Raw genomic sequence first — 27,078 nt, 5'->3', positions numbered from 1 at the left:
ATGCTGGTGCATCTTCTGATTTCTCTCAACTGGCAGTCTGTTCTCGTCCTGCGTCAGCAGGAGCTAGGTGAGTCGTTTGATGCAAATGCAAGTTTGAAAGAAGTGTCAAAGTTAACTTGGTATCATACTGCTTTCTTATGATATTAGATTTACAAAACACCACTGTAAAGCAATCAGAAATATTTTCTTGCGATTGCAAACCTTGCACCTTTTGGTATTATTAATCTGCAGTGAACCGAATGCCAATGTTGGCTCATCTGCTTTGTGAAACATGTTCATATGTTTGACTTCATAAACCTGGGGAGCGGAATGTGTGGTAGTTGAAGTAAAATATGATCTGCTGGATACTGATGTATTTGATGGCATACAGTCGCATGATGATAGTGATGATTGTAATATTGATTGGCATCCCCCTGCTTCACGGGTCTTCGGCGTGACGAGCGATCACTTTAACCACTAGGCTACCCGACCGCGCCTCCTAAGTGAGAGACCGACCGCCGTCATATAGCTGGAATATTGCAGAGTGCGGCGTTAAACAACAAACAAACAAGTGAGAAGCCATGTTCAGTGTCTTATTTTGGTGCATGGGTAAACATTTAAAATGACGTTCGCATCTGTGCCAATCTGGGGAACTGTGACAGAACGGCCAATAGGTTTAGTGAAAACGGCCACCTCGACTGGAGAAAAAGGACACCACGATTGAAGAAAACGGCTTCTGTATTTATAATGTCGTGACAGTGAAATCCTCCGATAAATTAATCCATTGTTTTTGAATGCTGTGATTGTATTTCCATGTTTTGATTGAAGAAGCCAGTTAGTTATAACCTGAACGTACATGTATACACAGGTGAAATAACACAATATTCCAACTATACGACGGCGGTCTGTAAATAATCGAGTCTGGACCAGACAATCCATTGATTGACATCATGTGCATCAATCCACGCAATTGGGATCGATGACATGCTTCAACCAAGTCAGCGAGCCTGACAAACCGATCCCGTTAGTCGCCTCTTACGACAGGCATAGTCGCCTTTTACGGCAAGCATGGGTTGCTGAAGACCTATTCTACCCCGGATCTTCACGGGTCTTCATCTCATGTACAGAATGCAAGTACAGAACGATTAAGTCATTAAGGCCCGATGAAGTCATTTCAGAACTGTTTATGTCAGACATTCAGAGGAACTCACTGAATATTACCTTCGCTTGTCCTCTTGGAGCACGCTGCTATCACATGCTATGACCTTGACATGGACTTTTCAGTCTTCCTCACACGGCAGCTACTTTTGTTATAATAGTATGAAAACTGTGTGAGTGGTGGGGGCTACGGATAGAGCAGTCACATGCTTATCCTCTTCGCCAACGCCTGGTGCCATTACTGACGTGTGACCACTTTGGCGAGCAAAAGAAACTATTTCAAAATCAACTTTATTTGAATTTGAAATCGAATACGTAATAATGCCCCAAAATCACGTGAAACTAATTGTACAAATGAAAAGTAGAACTGAAAAATCGTTATTTAGTTCAAAGAATTCCATGTAAAATGACTTTATAGGGTAAAATTCAAAATGCACGGGAAGGATGATCATAGGATGCATGTGGGTATAAAAACAGCTAACAATGTTCGTCAATGCATAAGTCCAGAAACTGTTATAAGTTGCAGTTGGGGACAAAACATGACACTATCTCTGCGCAGTTATGTTAGACTCGTCCAAAACAATCACCAGGCTGCACTCATACAGGGCAGGCAGTGGACACACTGAGGACAGGCAAACCACGTGTCTCCATAAGCTTTATTTGCATACGAGGTCTGGTAAAAAGGTTCTAAGCCTGACTAACATTCAACTATGAGCTATATTTGTAACAGGTTTGATGCCATCAGGTGCCCCTGCTCGGGCTGCCCCCAAGACTGCTGAAATCCCCTGAAACTGAAGCAAACGAATCCAATAGATCAGATAAACACATGTGTTCACATTCCTGTTTTAATACAGTATGTCTGCGCATACGTGTTACATAATCAAACGCCTATCATCAACAATTTCTTGCTTAACTACAGTTGTTACATTTCCATAAAATTGTACCCATAATGGCTATCCTTGACTCAACTCCATGTCTGACAACTGACAATAATCACTGATGTCATCCCCCTTTACATGATAAAGTGCATACAAATACTCAAAATGTTTTATCAAACTTGATATCAAATTTATCAAACTTGACCTGAAAATATTTTTCTTGATCTCAGGAATACTGATAACACGAAGATACACAAGATACAGAACACAAACTGAAAGAACATCTTCAACTGACAGAAAAGACATAATTATCTCCCCTTAATTGGAATGCAACTGTTATTCCTGTGCAAAGATAATTATTTCTTAACCTCACAATTATTCTATAACAATGTTGTAACCCTTATATATGCATTTACAAAAGGAATACTGCACAAATATATTTGTCAACATTGGACTTATGAATACTTTCATGTGCAGAACACGTGAGAAAACTTTCTTATTCACTTCATAATGCAAAACGCACTAATCTACAAGAATATCCTCATCAAACCACTTGTACCAAAGTAAGACATAAATTGTAGGGATTCTACACTTAGTAGTAGTTATTGATCAAGTCTTAACCTTCCATTAACTTACACTGAATGGGACGTTGAGTTTGTTTACTTCCGCAGTGGCCGACAGCCAAGGGACGTTACCCCCAACAGAGACTCACCCTGCGTTCCGCTAAAACACTTACATAGCCCGGTAAAATTTCATTCTGACAAAATGACTTTATACTAAGGCATCAACGACACTGTATGCAATGCTATCAAAGAACTATTTCTCTTCCATCTCATGTCTAAACTAGCATGATATAACAACATTTTCGGAAACATCGATCTGCGACTGACAACTATTACCATCTTGAAATTGAGGCCATCTTGAATTTTTGCAGATCTGTCAATAGTCGAAAACGTTCAGTTGTTGTGAATATTTTTTTAGAAACATAATATGGCTATTTCGCAATACAACATATGCTTTTTTTCATCAAAACATTGACCCTCATCTGAAATATGGAAGATATATTGATAATTGGTGGCCATATTGGATTATGCAAATTAGACATATTTCCCAAACTTGGATTGCTTGGGACTTTTAGTATGTTGTTTTCGGGACCTTGTAAAAATGCATTGTTGTAAAATAAATTCTGTTGCAATTTGTTCCAATTTTAGTGAAAAAATGGCCTAGATTGCCTGGACTATATGGCGGCAACGAACAGAAGTTTTGCCGATGACGGCCTTGCCGACTTCTAAAACTTACATTCCAGACCTACTGTGTGTTGATACATACATAAAAAACATACAATATGACCTATATGATTTTTGGGACAAGGGGAATGTTTATCTATGCATTTATTTCTCACCTGATGCAAACGAATCCAATAGATAAGATAAACAAATGTTTCCACATTCCTGTTTTAATACAGTATGTCTGCGCATGCGTTAAACGCACATGGCAATCAGGTACTGTTTACCCAAATCATAGGCTTCTGATGAAAAACCATTTCCTTACAACCTGATAATAATCTGACGTCATGTTTATAACACAAATCTGTTCTAAGAAAACAGCATACATAAACTTTAGGGGTTTCAATCCAAATTCTTGCAATAACTGATAATCTACCATGATAATTATACTACTATCATAAGACAGCTTAGTCATGCTTTTACATACAGGCCATCTGTATATTAATGACAGTCAGCTAAACGCGATAGCGGTCCAAACTGACACAGAAATGGAAAGAACGAGTACTGAGCAGTCATCAAGTTTTTTACTTTAGAGAAAAGTACTCCCCAAGAGATTCATGACCGCATGTCACAAGTGGATGAGGATATGTGCCCTATCTATTCCAGTGTTAAACGTTCGCTGGGAGAACATGCCTTGATGATGACGCTAGGTCTGGACGTCCCTCAACTTCCATCAATGAAGATTCAATCAAGGAGATAGAAATCAATGTTATACTGTCAAATAGACGTATTACCATTGCTGAACTTGAGAAAGAAACAGGTCTAAGCCATGGATCCACTGAAACTATTATTCATGAGCATTTACAGTTGAATAAGATATCTGCTCGTTGGTGCCAAAGTTTCTAAATTCTGATCCTAAGATCTAACGTTAGAGCTAATTGAAGAAAATTAGCAACGGGTGATCAATCATGGGACTACCACTACGACCCTGTGTCAAAACGTCAATCCATGGAATGGCACCAATCCACTTCTACGGCACCAAAGAAATTCAAGTGTTCAAGATCAGTAAAGAAAGTTATGGCGAATTCATTCTGGGATGCAAAGGGTGTGATCCTTGTTTACTATTAGAAAGTCAAAAGACGAATTCCGGTGACTACTATGCTGATTCATCGCCTGAGAGATGCTATCAAAGAAAAGCAGCGAGGAATTGGGATTTCTGGAGATCTACTACTTCATGACAATGCCTTTTCTCACACCTCTTGAGGGGGGGTCGGGTAGCCTAGTGGTTAAAGCGTTCGCTCGTCACGCTGAAGACCGGGGTTCGATTCCCGATATGGGTACAATGTGTGAAGCCCATTTCTGGTGTCCCCCGCCGTGATATTGCTGGAATACTGCTAAAAGCAGCGTAAAACCTCACTCACTCACTCACTCACTCACTCACTCCTCTTGACTTACAAAGGCTGCTGTGCTACAATGTGGGTTCGAAGAGCTTCCTCGCCCTCTATACTCAAAAGATCTGGCACCTAGTGATTTCGATCTGTTTTCAAACCAGAAACAACACCATCGAGGAAAGCACTATGACGACAATGATGACCTCAAAGCTGACTGGAATTGGAAAGCTTCACTATCCATAGAAGTGTATTGAACAGCAGGGAGATTATTTTGAAAAATAAAACTTTCACCTTTATTGGTTTTGTTTTGGTGGGCTTGGAACTTTGTGACGATCCCTCATATTCTGTATTTAAGAACAGCTTCTTTAGTGTATCAACATCAGGATCAACTGTTCTTGGACATGTCTACTGAATCTATTGTAATGGTATTGTGGCCTATTGACCTTTTCAAGGGACAATGTTCATACGTCAACATCGGCGTCAAAGACTCAGGTGAGTCCGCACTCTACAACAATCCAGAAAAATGAAAACGACAGAGAGTCGTCTTTTCTGATGAGGTCAGGTTTCAGCTCTCCCGAGTAGATGGTAGATGTATGTTGTTGCAACAACGCACGGTCGTTGTTGTGTCCAGGAGACAGTGCTATCTGAAAGTGACAGCGTAATGTCAGAGGGGTACTCAAAGTACTTAAAGTACGTGATCTAGACTACCAGTTGTCGGACTTTCATTTTTGTGGAAGCCTCGGTGGCTGAGTGGGTTAGATCGCTGACTTTGTGTGCTGACGATTAGGTGCCTCACTTAGGCAATTGTGGGTTCGAATCCCGGACGGGACTCAACCTAAAAAAAGTACGAGAATCTGTACTTTACTAAGAAAGTGTTATCCCAAATATAACATTTGTTACGTAATGATTTGTCCTGGCTTATGTGGTCAGGGAATGCCGGAACTTGTGTTGAAGCACAAGCTTCGACGAGGTATTGCGTCCAGGTGTGCTCCCATTTCTAAAACAGAACCCATAGATCCTGTTGCAACATGACCACATGCAGCGTGAACGTATTACTCCGTCACTTTCAATAACGTCCTAACATATCGCAAATTGATCTTCTCTGGAACCACCTTAATCGTCATTATAGAAGACAACGTAACCCTCAGGCAAATACATGTGGCTAACTACAAGGGATTCTGGAAAGAAACCCGCCGAATACCGAATGAAGAAATCCAACGTCTTATGAATTCTTCTTGTCTGTATTGGCAATGTCAATGTCTCTTTTGTCAATGTTGTTTGCTCGTCAGTGTAATTTTAATCACTATTTTGCATCTTACGACCTATCGAATATTTTGTCTTAACCCCTAAGATTTAGACTTAAGACCAAAGTTTGTCTTAAATCGGGGATCACGAAGCTCAATCTATGAGAATATCTTAAGTCTAAGAAAAAATTGATGTAAAGTCCTGAGACTGCCCCCGAGTAGACTTAAGACAAAATCTGTTGCAAGAAAGATGGCGGAGGTTGTTCGCTTCATGCGTCGCCTAGGGGCTAATAAGGAAAGAATACCAATTCAAAATGTAAGATTTAGTGCTCATATTTGTATTTGATGATATATTTGTATTTACTTCAAGTAGCAACATACCTCCGAGGAGACAAAAAAGACAATCACTACATACTTTATATAGAAACATTCAATCTCATGTCAACACAGTCAAACCTATCTGTTATTAGAGTTCAGATTCAATGTTCATGTTTGTACCTGACAATGATTCGTTGATGTCACATAACATTTACAAAAATGTCACGTATCACTGTACCATATTAGGACACAGTTGTATGTTATCTATAAACGTTCGCAAGCTCATTTCTGGAACGTCCCAGATACCTTTATCGATCCATCCATGCTGTGTAACTGGTATTATTCATACCTACATGCCTTCATACCTTCATGTATTTCAGATATACACTTCGGCCGTTCGTTGGAAATGTCAGGTATTTCCAGTATGGACTATGATATCAGCTTCTTCCAAGAAGAGCACCTGCTGACAATCCTTGGAGATGTGGAGAAGCTGCTCCAGCCTCGACTCAATGTACTTCTCCTCTGTGACGTCACTACCACTGTTTCTGTCTTACGTCAATTGGTACGTCAAACAACATGCATATATACGAATCGCTAAGAATATAGCTTTCTAGAAGAACTATAACAGCTGGTAAACCATGGTCGTCTATCTGTTTTCGTTGTAAGAGGTATCAAGTTGATAACTAGAGTTATTATATAATAGGTAAGTGTCTTGGGAAGATAAAGCCAGATATAAACAGTATTCATTGGGAGCATTTACGAATCAGTGGCTTACAAGCCTTTTACACTTTGGAAACATAATTTGCGAAGCAATGTTAGCGAGGAGGCAGGAGGGATCAGTTCCATATGTGTAGACCTCTGCGGTTTTTGGTCTTTTCCAGAATATAAAGCGGTTGGATTTGGACGACTTCGCTACTGTCCAAAATACCTTGTAATGTGTATCGTTTGTTTGTTAGTCAATCAAGTGATTGACATCATGAACATCGATCAACGCAAACGGGATATGATGACATGCATGACAAGTCATCGAGCATGACCACCCGATCCCGTTAGTAGCCTCTTACCATAATCATGGGTTGCTAAAGACCAATTCTAACCCGAATCTTAACGGGACTATTTGTCGTCTGAAAGAGATAGGAATATTTTTTCGATGACAGAAATTTAGGATGACATTTTATGACAAAGATGTTATCACGCTTGTTTTTTTTTAGAATTGTATATATCTTGTAAAGGAATAAGCACGATGTATCTCAATCACTTAGTCTCGCTTAGTCTCACTAAACTTATGTTTATTCATAATACATGCCATTTACCTTCCCCCAAAAACATGATAACTCTATTTCCTTTGCCAGTCTCGATTTTGTGGAACAAGATCAAACACATCAGTCGACTTGTGTCACGTTTCACGGGTTCTGGTGGTCGGGAAATCAGATGATTTACCTGTACTCCTGGACAGCAACATTCAGGTGGAGAATGTGGCGTTGCTGGAACTGCCTCCCCGTCAGGTGAGCTATTGTTTCAACATGTTTGTCTGGTGGATTCCAAACATCGAATGATGTTTACCTGGTCCCTAGTATGTATTTATCTCTGAAGTTGGTACTAATGCACGAAATCTGTTATTGGTATTGAGGCATGATCCACGCCAAAACACATAACACATGACACATAATAACCAACTGGTTTGATGGACTAAAAATTCGAATGTTTACAACAATACCTGAATCAGAGCTGTTAATTAGGCCATTATTATATGCCCTTGAACACCGTTGGGATCCCGGGCACAGCATAACCCCTGTATCCCATGCTTGTTGAAAGCAAAGAAGGAAAGAGTATAACAGCTGTGAGCTGCTTAATTGTGTGTCATTGTGTCTCAACGACCATCAGTGAACCTAGTATGCCTTTAACACTGACGCAGGTACTAAAGGACTATAATCCGTGATTGATATTGAGTCATGATCCGCACCATAACACCTTACACATGACACATAATAACTAAAACATATAAAGGGGGTTCTTCTTGAATCTTAATTATGCCAATGTTAACCTCGTGCATGTCTGTATGATACTAGGGACATTCTTCAAAGGCAAGGATGTGGACACTGATGTTTCATCCCAATGGACGTGCTTTCGCAGATGTGGCTCTCTCGAATGACACTATAATAAATCCTACTGACGTGTTCCCCAATGTCAAATTCGGTTACAATGGGCGACAATTTACTGCCGTCATGAAGGTAGGTAGCTACAAATATTGTTTTCTTAGTAAATGGAGATTAGATTTAATGTCGGTGTTATTTACTGGATGTAAGAACCATGTTTCACAAAGGCAAACAATACAGAAGAATTGCCATGTGCCACCTATCTGTATTCCCATTTTGTGTCCGTCATGTGCTGCTTGAATTTACTTTTGCCTGTTATTATTGTTGAAAACATATTTCCAAATAAAATAGCTATAGAGTTGAAATACGTCTACACTTAGCATATGCCCTCACTGTTAAAGTTGTTACATGAATGAATGTTTGCATGCTTCAACAAGTAGGATTGTGATGCCTAACTTCCCCTACATCGAACCATCTCCTCTGGATCACGTGCTCGTTAGTTCTTACACTTTACCTGTCATTGATAATGTGAACGTGCCCGTCGTTTGTAATTACAGGACAACAGCTTTGACTATGACTACATAACAGTGAATAAGCGGAGGGTGTTTGGGTTTCCCTTTTGTGTACTGAACCTGCTGGCAGAAGCTATGAACTTCAGGTGAATTTATGACTGATGTATTTAAAAAACCTGGTGCAAATAGCAATTCCAATGCCTATCATATGTTCGAGTATTACGATATAAGCAATGTTCGAGTATTACAATGTAAGCAAACTGCCTCAGCATATACAGCGCCATTGTATTTTGTTTTAAGGCTGTTGTCGGTGAATCCGTAATTCACGTCAACAACCCACTCAAAACACTGGACTCAACCCATGCCACCTTAAACATACTGTGTTTTCATTGTAGAGCTAGGTTGACCTGTAGATTTAACCGCGCTAAATTAAACATTTGAAACCTCACGTTGCGTGTTCAGTTCCAAATTCATTTTAGCGCGGTTAAATCTGCAGTAACCTAGCTTTACATTGAAATCACAGTATGTTTATCTCATAACTATCAAATAGTGATGATACTAGATGTAAAAGTGATCATATCGCACCCCATCGGTGGCACCTGTCATAAACAGATGCAAAGGCAAAACATTTGTTAACCTGAAAACACATGGGAATATATGTTACAAGTCAAAATAAGGAATCGTTTTCTTTACTGATGCGTCAGATTTGGAATTGTTCTCCATATTCCTACAATAAAACTTTTCGAAAGGTTTACAGAGGCCTTGAATGGTGTAGCCTTGATCAAACAACTTTTGAGCAAGAGTCGAATGTCGCTCTTTGAAGACTTCGAAGAAAGGGCTTGCTCGGTTGTCCCTCAAAAGTTGTGAAAAGATGTATACACCAAAGGCTGGAGATGCTGTAATAGTGTAAAGCATACTATTCGAAAGTTGAAGTCCTCTCTCTTGCCATACAGTCAAGTAGAGAGTTGTTTGTCACTCTGCAAAAAAAGACATTTTTGGGCTGACCACCAGAAACCAAAAAGTATATTTGTTTTATACACAAATTCCACTCGGTCTCAGGGTTATATTATGAAAGGAAGCGGTAAAACATATCGGTGCAAATATTTCTGAAATTTGGACAGTGTGCACATATCCCTTTTCAGTTATACTATACATTTGATTGTTGACATCCATTCGTTCACAGTTCGATCACAAGGATACGTTTATTGTTAAACAAAGAAAAAGAATTGAAGAATGTTTATTTTGTATTGTTATCATATGATGCAGCACTTTAGCAGCTCAAATCAATATCGCATTGTATATCTTGAATACACATGTGCTAATGATTATATTTTCGCTCAATGAAAATATGTGCCGGTCCACATGGTTCTGGATGACCAAAGGGATGTGGCTACACAGGGGACTGCTTCCCCTCAAATGACATTATTGAAATTGCAAATAATGAAACTGCAAAGAAAACAAAGTGCGCATTGTCTAATATACTACGCAATTGTGTTAAACCTTGATGTTAGTTCGTAGGGCGAAATTAACGAGAGATAATGATCAATTTAATTGGTTAAATTAGCATTTGTCAGTTGTAAATGAGGCGTTACTATATTGTTAAAATAATAATACCGCCTTTAAACAACATAGCATTTTGTGTTTTACCTGTACTGGAGCTAAAATAGAACCAGGAAATTACTTTTTACAGCGCTATGACATCACTGAATTCTGCTGCGGTTTATCTTTATTCATATCTGTTATAATACACAGAATAGTACACTCGCGTCAGTTTGATGTGAAGTTAACATCAATTTGATATTAAATTGAAGCTCGTGTAATATCCTGTAATTATCATTTACCTAACTAAATACTTCAATTTAATGTTACTTTTAATTATTAAAAAGCATGACACAAAACATAAGATAATTTTATTCAATCGTAAGATGCTTTTATTCAATAGTTACAGGGTTATACCACCAAGAGAAGATGAATGGGGCCAGAACATCAATGGTTCTTGGACAGGACTCTTAGGGATGTTGCAGAGAAGGGTAAGTAGTGGCACATAGTAACAGACTACAGATAGATATATTCCCAGTTTTCAGACAAAATAAGATCCGTTGATTTGAATGTGTGGCTTGTTGAGTTTGCATCATTGTGACCCCATGCCATGGATGGTTACTTACTGTACAGACTCAATTAGCCACAGGCAGCTGCTATATATCCAACACATTTCCCACTCTGAGTAAAGGACAGGAGGAGATAGACAGCGGTGCTGTTCAGTGAAGTTTTATTTATTAGCTAAAGTATTTAATTATAAACGCAATAAACTCAGGACAATATTACCTGATGTTCCTATCAAATGTTGCCAGGTGTTTCACAATGTGCAACAGTGTCTGAACACAAAAACTGTTGCACAAATCATGTGGAACATTTTCTGTTTCTTAGACTGACAGAAATAATGATTATGATATGGAAGCTCTTGGTTAATAATCTCTGTATTCATTTCTTAATACTAAAATCATAACAGGCCAACTGGTTTTAATAGTTTCATAAATGAAAATATAATGAGAACAACGTGTTCGTTGCTGCTTGTAGAAACCTATTTGATTGTTGTAGGAGGCTGATTTGGTATCGGACATGTTGAATATCCACAGTGACCGCATTGCAGTTGCTGATTACCTCCTGCCTCCAATCGCTGAAACCAAACAAGTGATCATATACAAAAAAGAGGAGGATGTTGACAAGGACACATTCCTTCTCCGGCAGTTCCAACCTTTTGTCTTCATTATGTTTGGCGTGTCTCTGATTACATGTATGATCTTCCTGTCTTCCTTAATCTTAGTTCATGATAAGGACGAATTGCATTCCAGAAAGTGTCAAACAGGGGCCTGGACAATTCTTGGGGCCACTTTAAAGCAGGGTGAGAAAATATGACATTCCCAATAATTATTTATTTTCATTTCTAAAAAAAGTGTTCATATTGTCATGTGAATTTTTCAAATTCAGATGACCGTTTTGATTGAATTTTGAGTGAATCCCTGTTGAATGGAACAGTACCGTTTCGATTGAACATCCGAAAAAACAAATCTACGCATCAAAGACTCAATAGTACGAATTATCATAAGTAAGACCAACAGTAATCTCCCCGATGGTGTGACTATCACTGAGCGATACGGAGGGTGTTTTCTATGTAACATTTTACATACAGGATCAATCATTACGTCATCACATGACTCGGAGAGAATCCTTGTAGCGGCATGGTGGATGTTTACAACAATTATCTCTGCTGTCTACTGTGGGACCATCATGACTACATTTGCTGTAAAATTAGAAACCCCACCGTTTTCTAACATGGCTGAGTTGGCAGCCAGAGAAGACTACAAAATAGGCTACGACGCATCAAGCATCACTGAAAACCTTCTTCAGGTAAGCTGATCAAAGTTTCGAAATTTAAAGCTGTACCACTGACAACGTCAACGATTGGGGTATAGTCACGTTTGCATACTTTGTATACTATTTCTGGCACACAATAATACATTGAATCTTCTTTACCATTATTTTCAGAATTCAAAGCAGTCAGTTGTCATGGCAATCAAACAAAGAGTTCAAGATTTATCTGCCAGAGACCCTGATGTATTCAGCAGCAACGCCACCAAGCACCTGCAAAAACTCTGGCAGGGAAAATACGCTTATATAACGGACGTAGTACTTACAGACCTAAGGACTACCAACTGCAAACTCAACGTTATTGACACCAAATATGGAAAGGGTTTCGTGGCTTTCCATGTTCCAAAGTGGTTCCCTTTCAAACAAGATTTCCGAAACAGGTATGTGCCTATTGATGTATCTATTTTGGACAAATACGACAGGAAGGAGTTAATTGTAGCCAGACTGTCAAGGAAAAAGTGTTGTAGATATTTACTGGATATATATATTGAGTGACCACACCCCATCTTTTATTTGTTATTTTGATCAGAAATTGTATACTAGCAGATATAAGTAACTGTGATCAACATAAAGTTTAATAAAGAATAAATTTTCTCTGAAACATATTTTGATACATATTCATAAAGACATCGTGAGTCCCAATTTGCATCGTAAATAGCGCTTTTGCAGTGTCACGGTTTGCTGAAACAGGAATGACGAAAAAAGATATTGCCAGATGTTTTATATTCATCGAAACCCAATACCATCTTTTTGGAGACGTTATCCACAGCAGGGCTACTAACATCACTTGCCACGGGCGGGCGTCCACGTGTGACCTTACGCCAACAAGAAAACCGTGTTCGGTTGTTGCATCTACTTCAATCGATGCCAAACCGCCACATGGTCAGCTCGGCCAATTACTGGGTAGAGACCAATTAGTGGCAGAATCGTAAGCAAACAGCTTGAGGGAGCACAAGATCCGACCCGACGTCCAGCGATACGACCAAGTTTATTCAACGGCACCGTCAGACAAGACACGACTGGGATAGACTGTTCATTGGAGAACACGACTCATGGTTGTTAATGACAGTCTGAAAGGTGTACGTCTTGTTCTACTCTTAGTGCAAATGCAAGTACGTAACGACACGTTGCAACGTAATGCCTACCCACATGTTGCATGTGTTATAACAGAACATGTCTAGGATGAGATGGATCGACGCCTACGACAGGACCGTAACCAGCCTTTCTAATGCTAGCCAACCTTAAGTTTACATTTGGATCAACATCCCTCAGGCTGTTTTCAAGCATGTGGTGTCTCAAATGCACCGCGACTGCCTCGCCTGTATCAACGCAAAAGGTGGTCACACCCGATATTGACATTGTTAATTGAGTTGTTACATCACCCCTGCTTAAGGGCGTGTCGCATAGTCTCGTGATATCCCGTATGGACTGTGTCAATGAATTTGTTTTGATAAAACATTGTCAGACGAATGACCAAATATCATGTTTGTTTGTTCAATGACATAACATTTACACAACTCTATATAAAGCACAGTTACTTTTCACTGTTGGTATATTTTGGTCGATAGTATCCTCCTCTTGAAGTAATATGTTTGATCTTGTCACCATCAGCATGTCCCTTCTCAGCGACAGTGGCATCCTGCAGCGAACCTTTCAAGAATGGTTTCCATCCACTGCAGATAACGGATGTCCAGTGGAAGCCTACCCTAAAGCCGTATCACTGATCAAGATCCAGAGTATCTTCTTTGCAGTGGGAGCGGGACTGGTCTGTAGTTCCATGATCCTGGTGGCAGAGATTGTTTGGTACAAGATGAAACAAAAACTCTGTCAAAGATAAATGGGTGTGCATGCAGCAGTCATCTTTTTGTCAAAGTGGTTGAAGGGAAAGGGGGAAGCAATGAATTAGTTACAGATGAAGGTCATGTCACCTTGTGTATTCCTCAACAACTAGGAAGATCCGGGTTACAATTCGTCGTCAACAACCAATGCTGTTCTTTAAGAGGACTTGTTGTAAGAGGCGACTAACGGGATCGGGTGGTCAGCTTTTCTGACAACATTTTCATAAATACGTTGGATAGAGATTTCGGTGTCAAGATCACATTTTATACATTTCTTAAAAGTTAGTTTGACTGTGTGTATTACAGTGCGTTTTTTATCGTATATAAGCCGTGAGCTCTCAACATCGTGAATGAAGTTATTATAATCTTAAATTTCTCACACAGAGTCTTGATTTGGACGTATTTACACAGTCGTATTTAAAACAACCACAATCATATCATTGTGTACATTTACTTTTGATATTTAAATTGGTTATTCTGAGTAGTACTTGCTCAATGTGTGTTCAATAACCATGAGTAATTATTTTTTCTTTGCATGCTCGCATGCTATACATTGAATAACTGTTAGGGCAAAGACATCGATGTGAGTGAGTGAGTGAGTGAGTGAGTGAGTGAGTGAGTGAGTGAGTGAGTGATATTATAGATCGTTGACATACACCATACCTTGCGTTTGAGGTCTTGATGTACTGAAGTACTGATGTATTGATGTTTTGAAGTATTGATGTAATCATGGTGATGCATTAATGTATTGGCGTATTGGTGAACTAGTAGGATTAGTAGGTGTATAAGTATAGATTTATTGTATAAGTCACTGGGGTTAAGTAACCTTAAGTATTTTGGGGGTGATATTGTAACAGAACGAGTGTGTGAATTAAGGTGACATTTGGAAGCTACCCGAGTTGGTGAGAGTGATAAAGTGACAGAACTAGTGTGTGAAATTAGGTGACAATTGGAAGCTACCTGAGTTGGTGAGAGTGATAAAGTGACAGAACTAGTGTGTGAAATTAGGTGACAATTGGAAGCTACCTGAGTTGGTGTGAGTGATAGAGTGACAGAACTAGTGTGTGAAATTAGGTGACAATTGGAAGCTACCTGAGTTGGTGAGAGTGATAAAGTGACAGAACTAGTGTGTGAAATTAGGTGACAATTGGAAGCTGCCTGAGTTGGTGTGAGTGATAGAGTGACAGAACTAGCGTGTGAAATTAGGTGACAATTGGAAGCTACCTGATTTGGTGAGAGTGATTAGTAGTGATAGAACTAGTGTATGAAATAAGGTGACAATTGGAAGCTACCTGAGTTGGTGAGAGTGATAGAGTGATAGAACTAGTGTATGAAATAAGGTGACAATTGGAAGCTACCTGAGTTGGTGTGAGTGATAGAGTGATAGAACTAGTGTATGAAATAAGGTGACAATTGGAAGCTACCTGAGTTGGTGAGAGTGATAGAGTGACAGAACTAGTGTATGAAATAAGGTGACAATTGGAAGCTACCTGAGTTGGTGTGAGTGATAGAGTGATAGAACTAGTGTATGAAATAAGGTGACAATTGGAAGCTACCTGAGTTGGTGAGAGTGATAGAGTGATAGAACTAGTGTGTGAAATAAGGTGACAATTGGAAGCTACCTGAATTGCTGAGAGTGATAGAGTGACAGAACCAGTGTGTGAAATAAGGTGACAATTGGAAGCTACCTGAGCTGGTGAGAGTGATAGAGTGACAGAACGAGTGTGTGAAATAAGGTGACAATTGGAAGCTACCTGAGCTGGTGAGAGTGATAGAGTGACAGAACCAGTGTATGAAATAAGGTGATAATTGGAAGCTGCCTGAGTTGGTGTGAGTGATAGAGTGACAGAACTAGCGTGTGAAATTAGGTGACAATTGGAAGCTACCTGATTTGGTGAGAGTGATTAGTAGTGATAGAACTAGTGTATGAAATAAGGTGACAATTGGAAGCTACCTGAGTTGGTGAGAGTGATAGAGTGACAGAACTAGTGTATGAAATAAGGTGACAATTGGAAGCTACCTGAGTTGGTGTGAGTGATAGAGTGACAGAACTAGCGTGTGAAATAAGGTGACAATTGGAAGCTACCTGAGTTGGTGAGAGTGATAGAGTGACAGAACTAGTGTATGAAATAAGGTGACAATTGGAAGCTACCTGAGTTGGTGAGAGTGATAGAGTGATAGAACTAGTGTATGAAATAAGGTGATAATTGGAAGCTACCTGAGTTGGTGTGAGTGATAGAGTGATAGAACTAGTGTATGAAATAAGGTGACAATTGGAAGCTACCTGAGTTGGTGTGAGTGATAGAGTGATAGAACTAGTGTATGAAATAAGGTGACAATTGGAAGCTACCTGAGTTGGTGAGAGTGATAGAGTGATAGAACTAGTGTATGAAATAAGGTGACAATTGGAAAATACTTGAGTTGGTGTGAGTGATAGAGTGACAGAACTAGTGTGTGAAATAAGGTGACAATTGGAAGCCACCTGAGTTGGTGTGAGTGATAGAGTGACAGAACCATTGTGTGAAATAAGGTGACAATTAGAAGCTACCTGAGTTGGTGAGAGTGATAGAGTGACAGAACTAGTGTGTGAAATAAGGTGACAATTGGAAGCTACCTGAGTTCGTGAGAGTGATAGAACTAGTGTGTGAAATGAGGTGACAATTTGAAGCTACCTGAGTTGCTGAGAGTGATAGAGAGACAGTACTTGTGTGTGAAATAAGGTGACAATTGGAAGCTACCTGAATTGCTGAGAGTGATAGAGTGACAACCATTGTGTGAAATAAGGTGACAATTGGAAGCTACCTGAGCTGGTGAGAGTGATAGAGTGACAGAACGAGTGTGTGAAATAAGGTGACAATTAGAAGCTACCTGAGTTGGTGAGAGTGATAGAGTGACAGAACTAGTGTGTGAAATAAGGTGACAATTGGAAGCTATCTGAGTTGGTGAGAGTGATAGAGTGACAGAGCGAGTATGAAGTGTATGAAATAGGTCGACAGTTTGTTTGAAGGTAGCTAAATCGGTATGAATATGTAGGTTGTTACGTTATTAAAAAATATATATCTTAACTTTACCTGATAACTTTCTTCTTACTGCATATTGGGTTGCCTTATTACTCCGTCTTGTGACAATCTGATCAGTGTCAGGTAGTACTCTATATATTTGTCTATGTATGGTCTGCATATATTATATTTATGACACCACGTGCTGCGTTTTATAAATCTTTCATCATGACTGTAATAAAATCTTCGATAGACATTGAGAATGAATACATGCATAGATAACAACGTAACTTTTGTTCCCAAAATGAAGACCAGTGTATCAGTGAATTTCGGCATTTCTGTAGTCTCTCTTACAGACCCGGATACAAATATATATCAAATACAGCCCATGCAAGTCTTTAATGTTTGGCAAGTCTAGATTACTGCAGCATCAGGAAGAGAGTCTCTGGGCCCCCTTTTATTATATTTTTTTAAAGATAATTGAACAACTGTTTTTTTCTGTACGATATGTCCATTTCAGAGACTTGATGTTAGTCTAGCGTTTCTGCTGAATACTTTTTGTCAAAACTCCTGTTGTGTCATGTGATTTAGCAACATTTTATGTAGATATGAAACATGTTAATGTTTTGTTATTTATTGTGTGTGTATATATATATATGTTATATTGTCCATTGGGACAAACATGGAGAATCAAGATTTATGTCCAAACAAGGCTGCGGTTGTTCACAGATTACAAGTCTTTAAGATGATCCTTACAATGGTTAGGCAATCAGAAAAAACTGGCAACACTATCATGATCATATCCCATAACAAAAGCTAGAAATACGTCTGGAAAAGGGGTTATAGTCTATGGACATGAGACATTAGCATTTAAAATAATGAATCCGTAAATGTTCCTGATGAAACTATGGCAATACAGATATCTCTACAACAAGAATACATGATTAAGTTATAAAATATAATCATAAATAATGTGTTGTGTGTCCAGACCCGAGTACAATTAGAATAATTTCTGGAATCGCCTAAACGACAGTATTGATAATGCACACGATAGTACATGCTATTGAGTGATTGTCGGAAACATTAATGACTTTCTGCGATAGAACTTCAAGTTAATGATTTTTGGGAAAAACATACGCAATTTGATAAATGGACTTTCGCGGTTTTCCAAAATAATGGGTAATTTACTAAGTCCGATTATTGTGAGTGAAAATGTTTTTATCGATCATTCTGGAGTGATTGATTTTCATAATTTGATTCGGGATCACAGGGGCACATATATGCCAGGGAAAAGACATTTATCAACCATATCGTCAATTATTAGAGATATATGGTGTAATAAAAGAGGTGAATATGATAAATTAAACAACAATGTTTGAATTAACTGATTGGACTGTCCTTTTTAACAAAAGTAAAGATATTGATGAATCCATTGAACGTTTTTACTATAATAATTTATCACTATATCCAAATTTGTGTTCCATTTAAAAAGTTGTTAATAATCAACCTGATGATAAACCAAGGCTTTATTCTGACTTAAGGAGAGGAGTAAGGAAAGGAAACAGGTTACCTATATTGCAAGAACACAAAACAAAGATAAAAACAGAACATTGTACCGAAAGCAAAGAAATAAAGTAAATACCATAAAATAAATATCATGAAAAGGAATTGTTTCATTCAAATCTAGAATAATTCGTTTCACAGAAATTAATCTGCTTATGTTCTAATTCGTCTAACTCAAACGAACATAAAACATTTATCAACAACACAATACTTCATTGGGTGGGTCTACCGCAACCTACAGGCGATGAGTATATTTGAGGCTAGGACATACAGTAGTGTCATCATGGTGATAACCATTGGAGGAAGGAAGTACTTGACAGGGCAAACTGCACTGGATAGTATGTGTATGAATGATGGCTGCTCCAGACTCTAGGACACCACACAGTGATAAATTGCATCTCCGTAGTTCACCCTGGCATGATGTCATGGCATCCAGCACCGCAGTGGTAGAGAACTCCACACCTGAAGAATTTCAGGTCACTCCCCCAGCATGTTGTTACAAACAACATTTGAGTAAGAAGCAAATGTTTTGAAATGTAAACACCAAAGGCTAAAGCTGTTAGAATATTGCTTGAAATGTGGTTAAGGTCGACCGTTGGAAAATTATGGTCATCTCTTCTCATTTAAACACCTTATTTAGACTTCATTTGTTGGTGATCAGTGAATCTTCATCACGTAACTAGACCGTCAATAGCAAAAGACCTTCAATAGTTTCTTAACCATTTAATAGTTAGCAACTTCTGACCGACTACTTTTGACGAAGGACATATGGTGGTGCTTGTGGATCTACTAGCTTTATGCAGAATGATCTACTGAACGAAAAAGTAAATCGACCATAATTTTAGACATTATTTCCATTGCAGACGGTTGTCTTTATTCGATGAGAATGAATTGAGTGTTGAAATGTGAGAGGTGGAATGACCTCGAACATAACAAAACAACACATTTGTTTCAGTTTTTATTTCAAATTCCTTCACTACAATCAGATGTGTATGTTTGGAATGTGACTTCAGATCCATGGTAAAGCTCTTGGGAGCTTTTGAGACGTCGCAAATGGTACTTTCTGTTGCTTTAGCAACTGTGGAGACAGCAATGCCGATATTGGGAAGCGTTGGGAGACAAATGGCCGTCACAGCCGTAGATGAAGACGAGGACGCCACAAACAGTTTCGGTGCGAGAGAATAGGTGTCTAAAGAAGTAATCACCTTACCCTCCACCAAGCGTCGACAACTTGTAGCGTTTCCTCCTTTGTTCGTTCCAGTATAAAACATTCATTTGGTAAACATTAAACATAAGGGCAAGTGTATTCTCCCGTGTTAAACATCCTCCTGGCTATCCTGTATCGTTTACTTATTCTTCAGAAACAACTTGATAATAGTTATTTCAAATATAATATAGTTATATTTAAAATAGTAAGGATATGCTGTCAAATGTTGTTATAATGAGAGCGGAAATACGATGGCTCCCTCGATTGTTATATGACGTCATCACATCCTAAAATTAATGCTGTCCCAAATATAGGTATGGAAAATGGAAAGGCTTAGATTACACCTGTAGCGTTTCTATCTTACTTTGTGATGGACACACTTTCCATCAGGTGTCAGGTACAGTGTTTTCTGTGACGTATAGTTATGATTTCAACTTAACCGTTCGCATATGTAACTGCAAGAGAATATAACATATGCTATTTTGGGGATAACAATTTCATAGTACAGTACATATGCTAGTATTTTGTATTCATAGGTTTCGGCCATGGGAGCCGTGCCAATTTGCTCATATCAGAGGTGTACACAAAGTACGTGATCTAGACTACCGGTTGTCAAACTTCCATTATTGTGGATGTATCGGTGGCTTAGTGGGACAGATCGCTGATTTTTTGTGCTGGCCATTAGATGGCTTACTCTGAGAAGTGTGATTAGAATCCCGGATGGGACGCAACCCCAAAACGTACCAGAATTTGTACTTTACTAAGAAAATGTTATTCCATTTATAGCATATATACCACTCAATGGATGCAAAGGATCGGGTTTCATGATAAATCATCCAACAAATATAGATTGAAATATCCCACAATTGGGATTATGTAACCCCTTTGGGGGTTGATGACGAACGGACAGGGGCATCAGTCACAGTCACAAGGTTCACGAGGTTCTTGTTAACCTGTCTTTGGATGTATCCTGACAGAATCGTTGCACATCATTATCTGAGAGCACAACAACGTTTGTTATTGAGGATTGAAAAGCGAAGGAATGCTTAAACATGGCCCAACACAACGCCATGTTGCAAACATCTTTGCAGGGCATGGAATTGATACCAGACGTTTGGATCAGCTACCCAGCGACATGCAAGTAGTCGACAACGTTCCACCTCACAGCGTGAAGACAGATTTCTCCTCATTGCAGCAAGATGTCATCAATTAGTGACTGCCACCACACTCAGAAATTACCCGCGGAACGCCAGTGGTGTTAACGTTTCTATTCGGACACTGCACAATCGTCTCCGTGAGGCTGGTCTCCCGTCACTGAGGGCAGGCATTATACTGACCCAACATCTTAGGTAGGCACGTTTGGATTGGGCTGATGATCACGTCAATTGGACAGACCAAGACTGGGCTCCAATACTTTTCACTAATGAATTGAGATACTGTCTAGACTTCACAGATCGTCGAGTCCGTGTATAGACAAATATTTCAGGATTCCAACGCTGCCAAACATGAATGCTATGGAGGGGTGCTCAATCATGATTTGGTGTGTAGAGCTTGAAGTCTCTATGTGCTATAGTAAGGCACATGAAGAATGAGCTGTTGATCACTCTCTCACGTTGCACTGTTAAACGTTCTTCCGGCAGCAATACTATACTTAAAATATAATACAATATAAACATATATAGAAATAAAAATAATTTATTGCAGTAACCTCAACTGACGAGGAAAAGAAACTTTACAGACCAACATCGTTTGTTCCTAAAAACAGAACAGGACCAATTGTGAAGAAAGATACTTCTATTGTCACTTAGACATAAATTAACAACACCATTACAAATTATGCCATGAGAATCAAGTTGGCCAAAAATGTACACTATTGCAGTTTGAGATGCATCAGTTGTGCGGATGAGGGGTTTGTTTTGGTTGATATATGCAAGGATGGGGGCTGTTGTAAAGGCTTGCTTTAGCTTTTCTGGTGCCTATTGGCAATTGTTGGACCATTCGAAAGACGCGTCTTCTTTCAGAAGGTTGTATAAAGGGAAGGTGACGCCAGAAACGTTTGGTACAAATCTGTGATAATACAAGGCCAAACCTAAGCAATGACACACATCATGGACATTTTTAGGGGTTGGGATCTGTGTGACTGAATCTGTTTTTGAAGGATCAACATGGATGCCATCTTTGCTGAAGATATGACTTGTTTTGTCGCGAATTTACATTTGCTTGGTTTAAGAGTGAATCCTGCTTCTTTGGTCTCTTTGAATACTGCCTTCAGGTGATTTAAGTATTCTGAAAACGTTTTAGTATGATGTCATCTACATATATAAGAATATAACGCCAATATGTAATGTGACAGTATCGAAGCAGGATGACCCATCAACAATATAAATGGCTGCTGTCTTTTTAAGCTTCAACCGTGAGTGTTGTCTTTCGTTGTCAACCGTGAACTCCCAACCTTAGGCAAAACACGCCCTTGGACAGTACCAATGCAGGATGACCCGTCAACAATGAAAATGGCTGCTGTCTTTTTAAACTTCACCCAACCGAGGGCAAAACACGCCATTGGAGGTAGTGACACAGTCTTCTGAACACCGTCCAGTGACTGGCAGGATGACTGTCGCAGTTGATGATGTCACCGTGATAATACAATTCCTCAGATGGAGGATGCGTATGTAACAATTTCCTGGGTGGTGTTGACAGGATGTTTGGTAATGTTTCTTTGTTCGTCAGTTTACATCAAAAGTTATGCTGTTTATGTCCATCGTTCACAATATTAGTAATTGAAAAGTACATTCTTACAGTAGATGTGAATACAAACATATCAAGCTGACCAATTCTCTGTCAATGTGAAGAAAACTTCACACTTGATTTTGCTACACATTTTGTTGTACAAAATAGTTTCTTATTATAAATAAAATGCTTATTATACTGCTATTTTCATTGTTCTGTTTTGAAATCAACTACATCTGTACAGTGAAAAAATTGTAACATTCATTCCATTTTGAAATGTGCTGTAAAAGAAATTCAGCTCGGTGTTAAGAAGAATAAAATGCCCCAAAAACCGCCCACCCCCCTCTCATCCTAAATGGTCCCCCCCCCCCCCCCCAAAGGTCAATGTTTCTGTATTTTTTATGTATCCACCATTTCTGAAAACAATACATGACATGTCTTGGTTCTAGGCCCCATTTGTTACAATATTACCATAACATTTTAACCCATCAAGTTTTCCTTGTAGGCCTATCACACCGTCATCAATGTAACGTCATCTGCAAATAACAGCAGCATGATATCGTTTAGTCCATCACCAAAAATACCTCTCAGTCCACATTTCATCATTTCATCTTCTAGCTCATTTAAAAAAAATATAAATAAAACAGAACTCAACATACATCCTTGGCTTACTCTACATGATGTGTTGAATATTTCAGTTTTCGAACCTCCGATTCTAACACAAGCTGACGCCTTGTCACACATATCATTTAGAATCCCAGACATTTTTCCATGACACCTTTCATAAGAAGTATACAACAGCTTATTCCAATACCTTCCGAAAATCTATGATAGCTGCATATAATTTGTGTTTTGGATTTCTCAAACACATGTTACATAAAGATTGAAGGACAAATACATTTACATAAGTAAATCTTTAAACCATTTCTCTCACGAGATATGCAGTAGTGCTTTTATTTGAACCCAAATTCTTACAATCGCCATCTGCAACTGCTGTACGTATATCGTCAGCGATCGCATTGTTGAAATAATGGCACTTCTCTTTATGCAAAGGAATTCGAAGGAAGTGTTTCTAAGGCTGAATATACCAAGTCAAATTTTCATTTGTTCGACATCTACGCAACATATTTAGATGCGCAAAAAGTGTTCTTTTTGCGAGCTTGCACTGATAATCAAACCATTTAGGTTGTTCATGCTTTAAACCATGTTGACAGTTAACTTTTAATATAGTTCCTCATATGTTGCAAAAGCTCCACTAGCCTCTTCAGTGGCAGCATTTACATTGAAAACTACTCATTGTAGAAATCCATACACAAGTTTAGCTCGATACTTCAGATATTTCAGCTTCATTGAATTGTCTACGTCCTAAATCAGCTCATTTATATTTCAACACATCGTCCCATATTACACCCTCATCATTTACAACAATGACAGCACTTGAATTTTATATAATGGGTACGTTAACATGGTCCGAGTCCGTTCTGGAATGAACAAAGATATCTATAACAGATTGAAAACTGTTAGTATTTGCAAGTACATAGTCATCCAGGCTTGATCCATTACTTGTAATACACGTGGCTGAACCAGCTTCATCTCCTTTTCTCCTACCATTTACAACGTTTATTCCCCAAAACTTGCATACTTCCTTTAGAGCTTAACCATACTTATTCCCTACAAGGTCTCGTGTAGATCCATTCTCGTTAAAATCATCAGCTAAATACAAATCTCTTAGAGGAAAGTAATTAAAGTCATAATCATCTTCAATCACAAAACCTTCATTCGATCCAACTCTAGTATTGAGATCCCCTAATAATAGGCTAGGACTCCAACTCCTGAATACCATCACTGTCAGGGTTCGCGTATGATGGAGACTTTTCAGGGAGTATGTATAGAAACCCAATGATGAAATTATCCCTAACTTTTAAAAACACTATTTTGCCATTCTTGGAATAATCACTCAAGTGTTCAAATGTCTTGCGTATACCGTATTCTCTTTGATGGGGCTACAAGACATTAATAATCAGAAAACAGATTTACGGGTGTCACTCTGCATAATTTTGACATAACCCAAAATATCTAATTGTTCACAAAATGTCATGTCAAGGCGTTGTCTTGCAGATGGCAATGTACACCTTGGATGTTGCACACACGCACGCACACACACACACACACACACACACACATACACACACACACACACTCACACATTAAGACTGAGCAGTGTAGATGTCGTCCACTGTGATCCCTGGTAGGTGGTAGTGAGCCGATTACTGCTCTTTCTGATATAATCAATTCAAGGACATAGATTTCGTCATTTATCAATAGCATGTCATATGAGAGGTAAGAAGTCTTATCATTTTTGCGTGCATCCACCAAATAAGGGATAAGCCCCGATCTCATCTTTCTGACTCTCTCCGTATAGGAAGATACATATAACAACTCGTTTCCTTTAGGGTTTTCTCTGGCAAGTTCAGTGATGCTTACCTTGTCCTTCTAAGACAGGGACTTCTCAATAATGATCTTCTGTCTTCCTTGACTTCATTGACGATGAGCTCGCACAATATCCATAGTGTCAGCATTGTCCATACCAAGGTTATCGTGTAGAAAATCGCTCACTATAGCTAGTTTCTCAGTCTCCGCCCACTTTTCTCTAATGACGTCCTCTGTGCCATGAGTAATAAGATTGTTCCCCCTACTCTGGGCCCTTCTTTATCGACAAGAGTTTCTAGTTTGGATATTCTTTCTTTTAGTTAAACATTTTCAGACCTCAACTTCGAAAATTCATCTTTAATTTCATTTCTGACTGTATCACACTTTCTATTAGGTTTACCAATGTCCGATCGGATAAGTTTCAAAACGTCAGTGGTGTCATCCTCGTACTTGTCAAAATCGCTGTTGTTCGAATTAAAATCACGCGTGAACGCTAGAGTAGACTTACCAGTTGCCTTACTTTGAGCACTCCTACCCGCAGTGCTCCGACCCCACGGGCCTGGGTTCATCAGCACGTCCGAGCATATTTGTAAGAGTCATGGTATGTATGGGGCACAGTGTACATACATGTCACCAACAACACATGACATCTTCCACATTGTCTTGTCAAACTGACTGATGTACATTTCACCATGATCAGGCAAAAACATCACATTTACAAAAATTCAACATGAGCAATATCTTCAAATGTCTTGACAAATAAGATTCCAATATCCTCGTTTCTTTCAATAATCGACGTGGATTGCATCTACATGGTGTAAAACATCCGTTACGACCTCGCCAACATTCAATTGAGTCTACCACATTGCACGGGCGACTGGTGTGAGAAGCGATTGACAAGCGATTACCTTCTGATGATATGAACACGTCCGATCACGCCTCACACATGCGCACCTGTTGTGGCTCTTAGGCTTTACGAAACAAACAGCTGGAAGGGGCGCGCATTAGTGCAAATGGGAATGGCGACTTCTTGCCTAATTGTCCCATCTCCAAATTCAAACACAAATGTTATCTATGAGGAAGTCCGCTTTTCACAAAATGTTTTCTCAGTAAGAAATTATTTTGTTCATTAAGTAAGCCATGTGTTGGCAACTGTTTTCAGCCAAGTAATGTGTTGATGATTTTGTATTTTTAGGTCAAATCCAGCTTTCAAGTGTATACTTTCTGTATACAGTTTATTTATGTATTGACACCCATTCCCAGGGACAGTCACCATGGTACCATTTTTCCATATTTTGACAAACTTCCACACTTTTTTGACACAATTTTCCTTTCTGTTTTCTTTTTATCAAGGTTCACACTTGTGAATACCTACTACACTCATGTTTTGGTTCCCGAACATGAAATATAACTTCTCTGATTCTCATTTCGTTTAACCAGTTGGGCACACACACGTTATAATCTCTATGTATAGGTTTTACTTTCAAGAATATGTTTGTTTTTCCAATAGTCAATTGTAAGAGGGGATGAGGAAATGATTATTTACAATTTGAATAGAGATAACGCAATATGACGTTGAGAAGAATAATTGATGTGTTTACAATGTACTTTCATATGGCTGTGAATAGCTACAAATATGCCCCCATAACGGGTCTTGGCATGTTAGTTGACTTGAATTACAAGACTATAAATATCATTTATTTTTAATCAATATCGCGAATATCATCATTGTCAATATTTGAAACCTTGATTCCATGCCGACGATATGTTTATGCATATACTGTTAAAACAAGACAAGTAAATATATAAAGGAAAAATTATACAAAACAAGTTTGGAATACATCCAGTGTAAAGATCGTGTTTGCTTTGTTAATGCATTGTTAAATGATTAAACTGATTATTCATATATGTGGTGTTCTCCGTCTTTCCTTAAAGGTAAGAACATATTTGCTTTTCTAATGCATTGTTACACAATCGAATCGGTTATTTATATATACATGTATGTAGGTGGTGTTCTCTGCCTTTCCTCAATGCTAAAACTATTCAGAAGTTTACAATCGCCGGGGGGCAGGAACACGACATC

The 27,078-nt window shown here is 38.8% G+C and overlaps 1 protein-coding gene across 1 annotated transcript; it reads left to right on the top strand.

Moving 5' to 3' along the window:
- On the top strand, positions 1-14,068 carry LOC139459437 (probable glutamate receptor). The gene is made up of 10 exons (XM_071240884.1): positions 1-67; positions 6,575-6,756; positions 7,547-7,699; positions 8,264-8,425; positions 8,848-8,948; positions 10,745-10,832; positions 11,401-11,704; positions 11,993-12,210; positions 12,349-12,689; positions 13,843-14,068. Exons 1-10 carry the CDS (start codon positions 1-3, stop codon positions 14,066-14,068), a joined length of 1,842 nt encoding a protein of 613 aa, XP_071096985.1.
- The last annotated feature ends 13,010 nt before the right edge of the window (positions 14,069-27,078 follow it).

The sequence above is a fragment of the Haliotis cracherodii genome, unplaced genomic scaffold (assembly GCF_022045235.1).
Source record: "Haliotis cracherodii isolate W230 unplaced genomic scaffold, xgHalCrac1.p SCAF_13, whole genome shotgun sequence".
In the NCBI taxonomy this organism is placed as follows: Eukaryota; Metazoa; Mollusca; class Gastropoda; order Lepetellida; family Haliotidae; genus Haliotis; species Haliotis cracherodii.
This window is presented reverse-complemented; position numbering and strand designations above follow the sequence as displayed.

Excerpts from the sequence above, each read along its gene's own strand:
- LOC139459437 (XM_071240884.1), top strand. The coding sequence starts at position 1 with ATGCTGGTGCATCTTCTGATTTCTCTCAACTGGCAGTCTGTTCTCGTC. Across the intron at positions 8,949-10,744 it reads GCAGAAGCTATGAACTTCAG|TTACAGGGTTATACCACCAA; the intron begins GTGAATTTATGA and ends TTTATTCAATAG. Across the intron at positions 11,705-11,992 it reads TGGGGCCACTTTAAAGCAGG|GATCAATCATTACGTCATCA; the intron begins GTGAGAAAATAT and ends TTTTACATACAG.